Below are 15,944 nucleotides of genomic sequence, written 5' to 3'. Positions count from 1 at the left end.
TCTTTAAAAAAAGTATATAAAAATCTAAAATATCATTCAGATTTCATTAGTATACAATCCAAAACTGAAAAGTTTAAAAGAGATTAGTCTCCTTTTATAAGGGAAAAAGTGTTGAAAAGAGCTAATTTTACTGCTGGGACCTGATTAGTTGCTCATAACTTTCCTAGAAAATAGTGAATGAAATATAGAGCTCAGAGGGCAAAACTCACTAAATACAAAAGGCAGACTGTCTTAGGATTCCATGTAATGAAACTTATGTTAGCTAGCTGTTTTAATTACAATTTCAAGTCTTATAGATACAGAAATTCTATTTTTTCCAGAATAAACATGCATATCCTTATGACAGAGAAGAAAACAGACAGATTTTTAACTGTTGAGCCCTTTTACTTTTTAAGCTTGGCAGTCAACAATCTTTTTCCCTTTTCCTTCACAGCCTGGCATTCATCTGATTCATTAACTTCTCCAATTTGATTGCTAGGGCCATGTTTCCTTTAATCTTCAATTTCCCTGACATGAATGCCATTGTTGGTTTTAGCTTCCCTAAAATGAGAAAATGAGAGAAGGAAAAGCATCCATTAGTGCCCTTAGGGATATACGACTTCAAGAACACACATTATAAAAAGAATCTCCTTGAGTTCTATAAATCTCGGAAGCACACAAATTTCTATTCCATAATTTTTTTTATCAGTACCTTGGGAATCCCAATTCCTAGGCTTAGATGTTAAAAATATATTATAGTATGAGAGATAATGTAAAAACAACAATCAGCAAAAGATTATATCAAAAAGCTGAAGATGCAATATTTATATACAAGTTACAGTACATTAAAGGTACATCGCCCTCAGATGAATTATAGTAAACAAATCTACCTACTTTAGTTGATTTTCCAATCTACTAGTTCATTAAACTTTAGCATTCAGGTTTATATTAAAAAAAAATCAAATGTTGTAAATACATATGATATTCTTAAGAAATTATCATTAAAAATATAGGGTAGGGACAACAAAAGTGTTAGCAATATTTTAACCACAGAAATGTCAGGATGTAAAACCTGAGTATTAAAATGGAATTGTAGTTAATAACAACATAAAATAAACTGAAGCTCCACAGAGGGAGTAAACTTTTTATTTGCTACTCTTATTCCAGTGTTAGTACAGGGTCTGGCACATAGTGGAGTTAATGAGGAAACTGAGGCTCTGAGAGGATTTTGACTTCCCCAATGTCACATAGTGTGTATATAATGGTATTGCAATTCAAAGCCAGGTGTTTCTGATTCTCATTTATAGTTTTCTGACCTATAGCATGCCAATTTATGGCATTATCTCCAGCACACACAATATATGTCTGGTACATTAGTAAACTTCTACTGGGCCACACACAGACAGGATCTTTGTGTGGGTTAATGTATTTATATATATTGAGATATTAAATACCTTTAAATTCTTCTTTTTAAAAATTAGAAAACATATATTTATTTTAGAGAGAGCATGGAAGCACAAGCTGGGAAGAGGGTCAGAGGGAGGAAGGGAGGGCAGGGGAAGAGGGAGAGGGAGAGGGGGAGAGAGGGAGAGAGGGGGAGACAGGGAGAGGGGGAGAGGGGAAGAGAAGGAGAAGAGGGAGAGGGGGAGGGGGGAGAGGGGGAGAGAGGGAGAGAGAGAATCTTAAGCAGGCTCCATGCTCAGGGCAGAGCCTGATGTGGCACTAGATCCCACAACCCTGGGACTCATGATTTTGGCCAAAATCAAGAGTCAGATGCTCGTCTGACAGAGCCACAGGCATACCAAAACACCTTTAAATTATTCTATGTAGGGGTTGTAACACAATATTATAGATTGCTTAGGGATAGAAAGAATCAAGTCTAATTCTTTTACTTTAATGAATAAACTGAGCTGTGCAACCTTCTATGGAAATGTGATGCTAAAATACCAACATTTACAAATAAGTAAATAAAGGGTAATTTTTATTTACATTGAGGATACTGGAAAATCTGCGTTTTTGTTAATGTTTATTTATTTTTGAGAGAGAGAGCCCAAGCAGGGGAAGGGAAAAGGGAGGGGGACAGAGGATCTGAAGTAGGCTCTGTGCTGACAGCAGAGAGCCCAATGTGCGGCTCGAACTCACAAACTGTGAGATCATGACTTGAGCCTGAAGTCAGACGCTTAACTGACTGAGCCACCGAGGCGCCCCGATCTTTGTTCTTTAAAGGAACAGAACAGGGGCACCTGGGTGGCTCAGTCGGTTAAGCGGCCGACTTCGGCTCAGGTTATGATCTCACGGTCCGTGAGTTCGAGCCCCGCATTAGGCTCTGTGCTGACCGCTCAGAGCCTGGAGCCTCTTTCAGATTCTGTGTCTCCCTCTCTCTGACCCTCCCCTGTTCATGCTCTGTCTCTCCCTGTCTCAAAAACAAAACAAAACAAAACAAAACAAAACAAAAAAACGTTAAAAAATAAATAAATAAATGAACAGAACAGCTCTCTGGAAACCTACAATCACTGACATCTAGGTGCCCTTCAGCTAAAAAATTGGCTCCCTGTTCTGTCACCCTCCAGTGGAACCTACTAGTCCTCAAGCCCTACTCACACATACGCAGCTTCCAACCAGCTTTATGGAGACTTGCCTACAAAGAATGAATAGACATCATTAAAAAAAAATTAAAGGGGCGCCTGGGTGGCTCAGCTGGTTGAGCATCCGACTTCAACTCAGGTCATGATCTCATGGCTTGTGAGTTCAAGCCCCGCATCAGGGTCTGTGCTGACAGTTCAGAGCCTGGAGCCTGCTTCGGATTCTGTGTCTCCCTCTCTCTCTGCCCCTCCCCCACTCATGCTCTGTCTCTCTCTCTCTCAAAAATAAATAAACATTAAAAAAAAAAAAAAAAAGGAGCGTCTGGGTGGCTCAGTCAGTTGGGTATCCAACTTCGGCTCAGGTCATGATCTCACGGTCTGTGCTGATGCTCAGAGCCTGGAGCCTGCTTCGGATTCTGTGTCTCCCTCTCTCTGACCCTCCCCAGCTCACACTGTCTAATCTCTCTCTCAAAAATAAATAAACATTAAAAACAAATAAAAAAGAATGGACATCAAGTGGAGACAACAAAACACACAGGTAAAAGCCATCTGGAGGAAACAAAGTGAGGCACTGAAGAAAACTCAAACAAAGTAAATGAAAAATAAAAAATTCCATAATTCATGTCCTTATTGTTAAGAGAAGACATAACAACAATGTATTAAGAACAGAATGCTAGAGAAAGGGGGAAGAACAAAGCACAGGAAAGAGGGAAAAAAAGAGGAAGCAACTTAAAGGGGTAGGGGAGGAAAATGAGAAGGAAGGGAGAGAAGCAGCAGCAGAAGGCTTGGAACAAAATGGGATTGAGTGAGTAGGAAGGGAACGGTAACAGAAGAAACAATGACTGGAATTTAAGAAGCAAAACAGGTGAACATATGAGAAGGGGGGAAAATAAAAGAGAGGGAAACAAACCATAAGAGACTCTTAATGATAGAGAACAAACTGACGTTGATGGAGGGAGGTGGGGAGGGGATGGGGTAGACTGGTGATGGGCATTAAGAAGGGCACTTGTTGGGATGAGCACTGGGTGTTGTATGTGAGTGACGAATCACTCCTGAAACCAATACTGCACTGTATGTTAACTAACTAGAATTCAAATTAAAATTTGAAAAGAAAAAATAAATTAATGAAATTAAAAAAAAAAACAATGACAACAAAGGTGAATGCCTGGAAATTAAAAAGTTGACAGATAATACTAAAGTACAATAGGAAAGAGGCACTTGCAGATCTCTGGTCACAGAAGTCAACTCTCTATTGCAACCATCCCCCTCCCATTGCAAAAGTCTCTCTCCATGCACCACCCCCAAAAACAGTCTTCCCAAATTAAGTTTCTCCTTACTATATAAAAAAAGAAAATAGTTCAAAATAGGAAGGTGAATCAATTTCCCAAAAAATAAAAAGGTTATACAAAGAGATGTGCAACCGAAGAAAGAGATGATGAAAGATCAAACGTTTTCTCCAGAAAGTGAGAACTGAGAGATCAAAGAGATAAGACACATTCCCAGGGGGCCACCAAATACCCAGGAAAATGAAAAAAAAAAAAAAAAAAAGAAAAGAAAAAGAAAAAGAAGAAGAAAAAAGACCACACGACCCTGCATCATTGTGAAATTTCAAACCACTACAGAGAAAGAGAGCATTCTGATTCCAAAGCTTTTAGAAAGAAGAGGGGGTAGACGCAAAAGATTAAGAACAACAATAGTACCAAATTCTCAATGGTAATCTTAGAAGATGGAGCAATGGCTTCACAATTCTGAAGAAAAATGAATTTCAACCCAGAAATCTCTACCCAGCCAAACAATGTGTTGGTGGGATATAAGTAGTTTTAGACACTCACAAAATACTACCTCTTCTGTATCCTTTCTCGTGAAGCTACTGGAGAATGTGTGCCAGCCACCAAAAGAGGATGTAAGCCAAGAAAAAACATGAGACACGGGAAAAAAGAGGTTCAGTGCTGGAGAGAGTTAAAAATTTCTAGGATCACAGCTGCGTGGCAGGCTTAATGAGCCTATCTGTCTATTATAACAAGACAAAGGGCTCCAGGAAAAAAGTAGACTGACAGGTAATCTGACACAACTGGCACAGTGGAAAAGTGTATCAAAAGGTTGTGGGAAGAGAGCATAGGAAGATTTTGCTCAGTTTCTTTACACCTATTCTAATGGGGAAAAATAGGGCAATTATTATGTCCAGGAAAAAGAAAAGTTCTGAGAGGAAACATAATAATAGTATACTATTTGACTCAGCAGGAAGCTACATCAGAATCATAATTATTTCAACAAACACAGAGTATTGACTTAAGCAAAAATGGTGATATAATTAATTGGGAGGATGGGAGAGGGGGAGGTAAAGCAAAATCAAGGTGCTATAAAGAGAACTTAAATCCCACCTGCCAGTCTTTACTGAATCTAAACAAAACAGCATTAAGTATACATCTAACATTGAGAAATGTGATCGCATTGAAAAATGTGGAGTTAGATAATGAAAGAAATACCAAAAATACCTGAAGGAGATCACCTCTGTGGAGAAAAAGGGGGAAAGGCCAAAGAAAACTTTTTGAAAATATATACTTTGGAGGCGCCTGGGTGGCTTAGTCGGTTAAGCATCTAACTTCGGCTCAGGTCATGATCTCGAGGTTCCTGGGCAAGCCCTATGTCAGGCTTGCTGCTGTCAGCAAAAAGTCTGCTTCAGATCCTCTCTTTCCCTCTCTCTCTGCCTCTCCCCCACTCTCACGTGCTCTCTCTCTCAAAAAAAATACACATACACTTTGGGGCACCTGTCTCAGTTGGTGGAGCATGCAACTTTTCAATCTTGGGAATGAGTTCAAGCCCCATGTTAATTTTTTTTTTAATTAAACATTTTTTAATTAAAAAAATAAAAATATATACTTTTAAAAACTGAGGTGAAATTCAGAGGATATAAAATTAACCCTTTTATTATTTTTAAAAAATTTTTAATGTTTATTTATTTTTGAGAGAGAGAGAGACAGAGTGTGAGTGGGGGAGAGGCAGAGAGAGGGACACAGAATCAGAAGCCGGCTCCAGGCTCCAAGCTGTCAGCACAGAGCCCATTGCGGGGCTCAAACTCCTGGACAGAGAGATAATGATCTGAGCTGAAGTCAGCCACGTAACCAACTGAGCCATCTAAGCACCCCAAAATTAATCCTTTTAAAGTGAACAATTCAAGGGAGGTGGGTGGGAGATGGGCTAGATGGGTGATGGGTACTAAGCAGGGCACTTGTGACAAACACTGGGTGTTTTATGTAAGTGATGAATCACTGAATTCTATTCCTGAAACCAATATTGCACTGTATGTTTAACAGAAATTTAAATTAAAAAAAGAAAAAAATAAAGTGAACAATTCAGCATTTAAGTACAGTCACAGTGTTGTACAACCACCACCTCTATCTAGTCCCAGAACATTTCTATCACCCCAAAAGGAAACCTACATCCATTATGCATTCACAGTTCCCCTTCCTTCTAGGCCCTGGCAACCACCAATCAGCTTTCTGTCTCCATGGATTTACCTATTCCAGTGTATTATATAAAAGGATTCATGTAATATTTGATCTTTTGTGTCTGGCTTCTTTCACTTATTTAAGTTTTCAAGGTTCATCCACATTCTACAATGAATCAGTACTTCATTTCTTTTTATGGCTGAATAATATTTGTTTATCCATTCATCTGTTAATGGACATCTGGGTAGTTTCCAACTTTTGGCTACTGTGAATAGAGCTGATATGAACACGAGTATACACATATTTGAGAGTCTACTTTCTTTTGAATATAGGCGTGGAAATGCTGGGTCATATGGTAATTCTTAGTTTTTTTTTAATGTTTATTTATTTTTGAGAGAGAGAGAGACAGAGCGTGAGTTTTGAGAGGAGGGACAGAGAGAGAGAGGAAGACACAGAATCCGAAGCAGGCTCCAGGTTCTGAGCTGTCAGCACAGAGTGCAACGTGGGGCTGGAACTCACAAACCGTGAGATCATGACCTGAACTGAAGTCGGACGTTCTACCAACTGAGCCACCCAGGCACCCCATATGGTAATTCTGTATTAATTTTACCCGTACATCTATGGTCAACTAATCTTTAACAAGGTTGCCAAGACCATTCAATGGGAAAAGAATAGTCCATTTAACAAATGGTGCTGGGAAAACTGGATATCCACACGTAAGCAAATGAAGTTGGGCTCCTACTTCACACCATACATAAATATTAATTCAAAATGGATTGGAGGCCTTGGGGAGCCTACATGGCTCAGTCGGTTAAGCGTCCTACTTTGGCTCAGGTCACAATATCGTGGTCTGTGAATTCAAGCCCCGCCTCAGGCTCAGTCCTGAGAGCTGGAGCCTGCTTCGGATTCTGTGTCTCCCTGTTTCTCTGCCCCTACCCCGCTCGCGTTCTGTCTCTCTCTCAAATGAATAAAACATTTAAAAAAAATGGATTGGAGGCTTAAATATGAGAGCTAAATCTAAAAACCCTCAGGGATGCTTGCATGGCTCAGGCCTCAGGCATTTAAGTGACTAACGTATGGTTTCAGCTCAAGTCATGATCTCACAGTTTTTATGTTTGGGCCCTGTGTTGGGCTCTGTGCTGACAGCATGGAGCCTGCTTGGGATTCTCTGTCTCCCACTCTCTGCCCATCCTCTGCTCATACTCTCTCTCTCTCTCAAAAATAAATAAACATTAAAAAAAAAGTGAAAAGATAACTCCCCAAAATTGGGAGAACATATCTGCAAATAATGTATTTCAAAAACAATATCTTCTTTATACCTGGAATGTATAGAGAATACTTATGTTTAATAGAGAAGGTCTTTTTTTGTTGTTGCTTTTTTTTTAATGTTTGTTTATTTTGAGAGACAGAGAGAGAGACAGAGTGAAAGAGCACTTGAGCAGGGGGGAGAGAGACAGAGAAAGAGACAGAGAATCCCAAGCAGACTCCATGCTGTCAGTGCAGAGCCTGATGAGGGCTCAAACTCACAAACCACGAGATTATGACCTGAGCCAAAGTCAAGAGTCAGATGCTGAACCGAATGAGCCACCCAGATACCCCTGGAATATATAAAGAATCCTTAAAACACAGTAAAAAAAAAAAAAAAAAAGGGGGGGTGCTTGGGTGGCTCAGTGGGTTGAATGTCTGACTCTTGATTCCGGCCCAGGTCGTGATCCCCGGGTCATGGGATCGAGTCCCACATCAGGCTCTGTGCTGAGCATGGAGCCCGTTTAAGGTTCTCTTTCTCTCTCCCCCTACCCCTCTCCCCCACTTGTGTTCTCTCTCTCTCTAGGATGGAAAAAAAAAATAATAAAAACCAACTAAAAAAAAAAAAAGACACCCAATTAAAATGCGCAAAGGACCTGAAGAGACATTTCTTCAAGGAAGATGAACATATAACCAATAAGCACATGAAAAAATGCTGAACATCATTAGTCATTAGGAAACTGCAAATCAAAACCACAACGTGGTATCACTTCACACCCACCAGGATGGCTATTAAAACAAAAACAAAAACAACAAGTGCTGGTAAGGGCAAGAATGCAAAGAAACAGAAGCCTTCATAACACTGCTAGTAGGAATGTAAATGGTACAGCTGCTGTGGAAAACAGTTTGGCAGTTCTTCAGAGAGTTAAACATAGAATTACCACATGACCCAGCAATACAAGAGAAATGAAAACGTAAGTCCACTCAGACACTTGGCCACATATGTTTATAGCAGCATTACTCATAACAGCCAAACAGTAGAAACAACCCAAACGTCTATTAACAGTGAAAGGATAAACTAGTTATGGCGTATCTCTATGATGGAATACTATTCAGTCATAAAAAGCAATGAAGTATTGATATAAGCTACAACTTAGATGAACCTTGAAAACATTATGCTAAGTAAAAGAAGCTACACACAAAGGTTACCTGTTGCATGATCCCATTTATGTGAACTATCCAGAATAGGCAAATCCATAGAGAGCAAGAGAGAAAGCATTATTAGTGGTTGCTAGGGGATGGAGAAGGCTGGAATGAAAAGTGTTACTACTTAAATGGTATGGAGTGCACTGGGTGTTGTATGGAAACCAATTTGACAATAAATTTCATATATTGAAAAAAATAAAAAATAAAAAATAAAAAATAAATAAAAATAAATAAAACAAACAAAAAAAATGGTATGGAGTGTTCTTCTGGGGTGATGAATAAGCTTTGAAACTGAAGGGAAATGCTGGTTGCACAGCATTGTATATTCACTAGATTAAATGCCACTGAACTGTACACTTTAAAATGGTTAACTGTATGTCAAATGAATTTCATCTCCACTAAAGAAAAGAGAAAGTACTCATACGCGCTACATCAAGAATGAAATTTGAGGGGCACCTGTGTGGCTCAGTCAGTTAAGCATCCAACTTCAGCTCAGGTCATGATCTCACGGTTCGTGAGTTCGACCCCTGTGTCAGGCTCTGTGCCGACAGCTTGGAGCCTGGAGTCTGTTTCGGATTCTGTGTCTCCCTCTCTCTCTGCCCCTCCCTGACTTGCACTCTGTCTCTCTCAAAAGTAAATAAACATTAAAAAAAATTCTTTTTAAATTAAACTCGAACACATGCTAAAAGGAAAAACATGCTGAAAGAAGCCAGTCACAAGCAAATCAACATTATACTATTCTGTTCATATGAAAGTTCGGGTTAGAAATCTATAGAGACAAAAAGTAGATTAGTGGTTGCTTAGGAGTGAAGGTAGGTAGATGGGGATATGGGGTTAACAGCTAATGGGTATGGGGTTTCTTTCTGAGGTGATGAAAATGTTCTGAAAGTAACTGTGGTGATGGTTGCAAATATCTGTGACTATGCTAAAAACTATTTAACTGTACACTTTAAATGGATGAATTGTACAGTATGTGCATTATTCCTCAATAAAGCTATTAAAAAATAAAAGCTATTGTTATATATAACAATAAATTGAATTAATAATTTAAAATTTTCCCACAAAAAATCCCAGGGCTAAATGGCTGCACTGGTTTTTCACAGGATATAAAATTAATACACAAAATTAATTATATTTATGTACAGTAGGAACAGATCATTCAAAAATAAAATTAAAGACAACAACTCCATTCACAACAGCATAAAGAAGAATGAAATACTTTGAAAAAAAAGCATGAACCGTAAAAGAAAGAAATGATGGATTAGACTTTATCAAAACTAACAAACTTTTGTAATTCAAAAGACACCATTAAGAAAATGAAAAGAAAACTCAGACTGAGAGAAAATATTGGCAAATCACATGCATCTAGAATTTATAAAAAAATTTTAACAATCTAACAATAAAATGATAAGTCAATTCAAAGACGAGGAAAAGTTTTGTTTTTTTAATTTTTTTTTAATGTTTATTTATTTTTGAGACAGAGAGAGACAGAGCATGAACGGGGGAGGGTCAGAGAGAGGGAGACACAGAATCTGAAGCAGGCTCCAGGCTCTGAGCTGTCAGCACAGAGCCCGACGTGGGGCTCAAACTCACGGACCATGAGATCATGACCTGAGCCGAAGTCAGACACTTAACCGACTGAGCCACCCAGGCGCCCCTGTAAAAGTTCATCAAATGTATATATCCATTAAGCAGATGGAAAGATGCTCAACATTAAGAAAATACAAATTAAAGTCACAAAGATGTACCACCACACACTTACTAGAATGGCTATAGTACCAAAGACGGGGCCATGTGTAACAACACAGATAAACCTAAACATAGAAAGACAAATACGGATCTCACTTATATGTGGAACCCAGAAGCAGAGAATAAAATGGTGGTTGGCAGGGGTTGGGAGTAAGAGAAATAGGGAGATGTTGGTCAAAGAGTACAAACTTTCAGTTACAAGATGAATAATTCCTGGGGATCCAATGTATAGCATGATGACTACAGTTAATAAAACTGCATTGTATATGTGAAATTTGCTAAGAGTAGATCTAAGAGTAGATCTTTTTTTTTTTTTTAAGTAGGCTTCACACCCAGTGTGAGCCCAATGCAGGGCTTGAACTCACAACCCTGAGATCAAGACCTGAGCTAAGATCAAGAGTTGGATGCTTACCTGTTGGGATGAGCACTGGGGTGTTGTATGGAAACCAATCTGACAAGAAATTTCATATTAAAAAAAAAAAGAAAAAAAGAGTTGGATGCTTAACCAACTAAGCCACCCTGGCACCCCACTAAGGGTAGATCTTAAGTGTTCTCACTACACACACAAGGAAGTTAACCATGTAAGATGATCAATGTGTTAATTAGCTTGATTATAGTAACTTAACAATGTGTGTGTGTGTGTATATATAAAAAATCATCCTGTCTTATACCTTAAATAGTCTTTGTCAAGTATACCTCAATAAAGCTGTAAAAGAAACAAAAGCCACTAATAAGTATTGGTGAGGATTTGGAGAAACTGGAGCCTTCACACATTGCTAATGAGAATGTAAAATTGGTGCAGCTACTTTAGCAAACAGTCTGGTAGTTTTTGAAAAAGTTTTATATACAGAAACTTTAACAGTTCCACTCTTAGGAATCTATCTAAGAGAAATGAAAATATATATCCACCCAAATACATGTATGACAGTATTTGGAGCAGCATTATTCACAAAAGGCAAAAACTTGAAGTAACCCAAATGTCCACCAACTGGTGAGCAGACAAATAATATGTAGTACAGCCATACAGCAGAATGTTATTCAGCAATAAAAAGGAACTGAACTATTGATAAATACTATGACATGAATGGATGAATCTCAAAAGCCTTATGGTAAGTGAAATAAGCCAGATACAAAAGGCTATATATACTGTTTGATTTCATTTAATATCTAGAAACAGCAAATCTGTAGAGACAGAAAGCAAATCAGTGGTTGGCTAGCTGGGAGTAAAAATGGGGACTGACTACAAAGAGACATGAGAGAATTTTCTGGGGTGATGAAAATGTTCTCAAACTGGATTGTTAGTGATGGTTGTACAGCTCTATGAATCTACTAAAAACTATGTACTACACTCATACTGGGTGGATTTAATGATATATAAATTATATTTCAATAATACTGTTTATAAAAATAACTTTTAAAAAATTGCTAGTAAGCACAATATCCTATATAGAATCTCTCTTCCCATATATTAATCAGGTAATCTTGTACAATTTATTTCCTTTCTATTATAATGTTTTACCATACAGTGGCCTCTACTGGCCAAAAGAAGAGATTTTGATTAGTTGCTTAAAAATCACTAGTTGCTTAAAGTTTTTATATTTATAATGTATCTGCCAAATAAATTAGGTCAGGAATGGCTATGGTTTCTTAAAAGAGAAACCATATTAAGATATAAGGGCTGGGGCACCTGGGTGGCTCAGTGGGTTAAGCATCCAACTTCAGCTCAGGTCATGATCTCACAGTTCACAAGTTCAAGCCCCTCCTCCAGCTCTCTGCTGTCAACACAGAGCCCACTTCAGATCCTCTGTCTGTCTCTCTCTGCCCCTCCCCTGTTGTTCCCCCCCCAAAATAAATAAATAAATAAATAAATAAATAAATAAATAAATAAATAAACTTAAAAAACCAAAGATATAAGGTCTAAATTGTGCCCAAAGGAAAGCAGATGGGATAGAGTAGGAATGAAAGGACATAAGAAGCAGAAGCAAACTCACTGTTGCTATAAAAGAAACCTTGTAAGAATACTTTTTTTTTTTAACTTATTTATCTGACTGATCTTTCCTAGTCAATCCAAAGACACATTCACAGAAAGATAAATGGAAAGCCCATTATTACAGGTTTATGATACATAAATAAAATGTAAATTAAAGTCGCCGCCTGACTCTTTCACCTTTGGAAGGCAGAGTAACATGATGATTAAAAGAGCATGAGTAAAGAGTTAGCCTGGATTCAAATTTCGGCTTCAACATTTCCTCACTTTGTGACTTTGGGTTTATTATTTAATTCATCAATGCCTCAGTCTCCATTTTTATAAAATGGAGAAAATATTTTATCTCAAAGCATTTTTCAGAGTATTGCTCATCTCATAGTAACCATACAATGCATATAATGCATATAATTATTGTTATTTAAATTTAGAAATCGACAGTAAATTTTTTTTTAATTTTTTTTTAACATTTATTTATTTTTGAAACAGAGAGAGACAGAGCATGAATGGGGGAGGGTCAGAGAGAGAGGGGGACACAGAATCCGAAACAGGCTCCAGGCTCTGAGCTGTCAGCCCACAGCCCGATGCGGGGCTCGAACTCACGGACTGCAAGATCATGACCTGAGCCAAAGTCGGACGCCCAACCGACTGAGCCACCCAGGGGCCCCGATAGTAAATTTTTAAATGATCTTTAAGTTCAAAATATTACTTATTTATAAGATGCAAATTTGCCAACATTTACTGATCATCTAGTATGTACAAAGCACTTTAAGTTTTATAAGGAAATAGCTGTTGGAATACTAAAACACTAAAAACACTATTGAAAATGACTAAAGAGAGGGGTGCCTGGGTGGCTCAGTCCGGTTAAGCGTCCAACTTCGGCTCAGGTCATGATCTCACGATTTGTCAGTTTGAGCTCCATGGCAGGCTCTGTGCTGACATCTCAGAGCCTGGAGTCTGATTCAGATTCTGTATCTCCCTCTCTCTCTGCCCCTCCCCCACTTGCACTCTCTCTCAAAAATAAATATTTAAAAAAATAAAAATAAATAAAAGAAAATGACCAAAGACATAACTATTCATTAACACTGAAAGATGTTATATTAGTGAAAAAGATTACCAAACAGGAGTAGTGCTATAATCCTGTTTTTATAAGCACATATGTGTATTTATTTTTTATTTTTGAAAAACACAATTTTTCTTTAAATGTTTATTTATTTTTGAGAGAGACAGAGACAGAACGCGAGTGGGTTAGGGGCAGAGAGAGAGGGAGACACAGAATCCGAAGCAGGCTCCAGGCTCCGAGCTGTCAGCACAGAACCCAACACGGGGCTCTAACTCATGAGCTGTGAGATCATGACCTGAGCCAAAGTCAGATGCTCAACCGACTGAGCCACCCAGGCATCCCGAAAAACACGATTTTTTAAAAATGTTTATTTATTTATTTTTGAGAGAGTGAGAGACAGCAAGTGCAAAGCGGGGGGAAGGCAGAGAGAGACACAGAATGTGACGCATGCTCCAGGCTCTGACCTGTCAGCACAGAGCCAGATGCAGGGCTTGAACCCACGAACTGAGACATCATGACCTGAGCTGAAGTTGGATGCTTAACGAACTGAGCCACCCAGGGGACCCATGTGTGAGTATTTATATACTCACTCACAGAAATATATATGACTCTAAATCAAAATCAACTGATGGTCATTTCTTAGTAGTGTGATAAAGAAGTATTTTTATTTTGCTTTTTCTTAAGTGTATTTTCTGATTTTTGTACCATGGATATTTATTACTACTGTAAAAAAAAAAAAAAAAGGAAAAGTTGAAGGGACCTCAACCATTAGTAACACACACAGATTGGCTCATAAAGTATGTAGGCCATTAGCACCCTGGATTGGAGATGGAAAGCAAGACCTAGAAGGCACGGAGCATGCACTGTGATCTTCAATTTATGAAGATTAAAACAGAGCAAAGAATGAATAACACTTATAGATCATTAAGTGAATCTTTTTGATTAGAATGTTGTAACGGTTTAAAGTGTTGTTTCTAAAAAATACATGTGATAATTACGGTTTGGAGTAGCTTCTAAGAGTAGAAAATTGAAAAAATACCCTTTAAGTTTTCTGGCACAGTTAAGAGGTACACGAGCAGAGTAGAAAACTACGAAGAAGATTCTCCTGGTTAGGGATGCCACAGAAAGCAGGCTCATGGGGCCATGGGAGAGAGCCACTGTTTCCTATTACAGTCACGGCAAGATTGAAATATGACCTTACTCTCAACAAATGGGCTGCAGCTGAGTGCAGCACCTTTGGGGTCCCAGGTGTTCTCGGAAAGGGTTTGTTAGTTCAACTAGTACAAATAAAGCCCACCTACAAGTCCTCTTGAATTACGGCTCTGTTCCTAATATTATCTTTGGGCTTCTCAGCCATGAAAAAAGGAAATTCTGACTTCTACTTCCCACTTGTTGGCTGAAGTAGAAGGGGCAGGAGAGGTTAGTCGTAAGAGTAGGTACCAAACAGTAAGAATCACCTTCTGCAGACTATGTGCTCTTCAACATCAATAGCCGCTAAGGGTCTGCAGCTACAAAAACAAGTCTTGATTATTTGGAAAGGAATCAAGTTGCAACTAAAGTCTCCTTAAACACTCAGTAAATTCATAAAATTGAAAACTCACCTGAAAACATTTTTACAAAATCATCAGTAGACATACTCATCACCACATCTGCCTGATGAGAGGGCTCTCCATATCCAATGTTCCCACCTTTGTTTTTAAGATCAAGAAACCACGTTCCACCATCTTCGCCTACACAAAATATGAAGATGTAGAAATAAATGCCAAAGTAGCCCTGTTCTTCTTAAACTTAATAAGTGCTACAGTTAAAATAAATGCTCTTTTCCAGGTTAAAACCCTCAGGCCTCTATCAAATTCAGCAAATATCCGTTAAGTACTCACATGCCAGGCACTAGGCGAGGCTCTGAATACTCCGCAGTAACATGGTTCTTACACAAGAAGAAGTGGAAGGTTAATGTGGAGTCAGGCAAGACCAGCGGAAGGGGAGATTTAAAAGTCAGGTAAGCGGGTGCCTAGGTGGCTCAGTCAGTTAAGTATCCAGCTCAGGTCATGATCTCACAGTTCATGAGATCGAGCCCTGTGTCAGGCTCCATGCTGAGTGTGGAGCCTGCTTGGGATTCTCTCTCTCCCTCTCTCTCCACCCCTCCACCTGGTTATGCTTTCTCTCTCTCAAAGTAAATAAGTAAACACTTTAAAACGAGTGAGAGTCAGGTAAGAATTAGCTAGATGAGGAACTGAAAAACGTATACTGGGACTGAAGGCAGAAAGAGAATGAAGAGTGGCATCAAATGAGCTCATGAAGTGGTCCAGATGCGGGGGGGGGGGGGGGGGGGGGGGGGCGGGGCAGTGAGCCATGTAAAAGATTCACTGACTTCATCCTAAAGGGATAGGCTACAGAAGGAGAATGACATAAGGCTGGTATTTTCAATAAATCACCCTAAAAGCAGTGCAGAGAATATACCGGAGGGGGATGAAGAGGATGCAAAAGGCAAGTTAGGATGGTGTTGGGGTAGTTTGGGAACTTGAGGATGTATGCCTGGACCAGAACTGTGACAAAGGGAATATGGGAAAGTAGGCTTATTTGAGAATTTCAAATAAGAAACACAAGATTGGGTAAACGAATATGATGAGGAAAGGTATGGAGAGTGCATAAAAATGATTTGCTAATTTTTGGCTCAGGATACTGGG

General features: G+C 38.8%; 1 protein-coding gene across 1 annotated transcript in view; it reads right to left on the bottom strand.

The window, feature by feature from the left end:
* Window positions 1-256: 256 nt before the first annotated feature.
* HSDL2 (hydroxysteroid dehydrogenase like 2) overlaps window positions 257-15,944 on the bottom strand; it is a 69,034-nt gene continuing 53,346 nt past the window's right edge. Inside the window, exons 10-11 of the mRNA XM_045468874.1 lie at window positions 14,859-14,987; window positions 257-540 (exon numbers count right to left, since the gene is read on the bottom strand). Of these exons, the coding sequence (XP_045324830.1) occupies window positions 428-540; window positions 14,859-14,987 (242 nt within the window). The 3' untranslated portion in view covers window positions 257-427. The remainder of the gene's footprint in view (window positions 541-14,858; window positions 14,988-15,944) is intronic.

The sequence above is a fragment of the Leopardus geoffroyi genome, chromosome D4, assembly GCF_018350155.1.
Source record: "Leopardus geoffroyi isolate Oge1 chromosome D4, O.geoffroyi_Oge1_pat1.0, whole genome shotgun sequence".
Classification (NCBI taxonomy): Eukaryota; Metazoa; Chordata; class Mammalia; order Carnivora; family Felidae; genus Leopardus; species Leopardus geoffroyi.
Note: the sequence above shows the minus strand (reverse complement) of the source record. Positions and strands in the feature narration are given on the sequence as shown.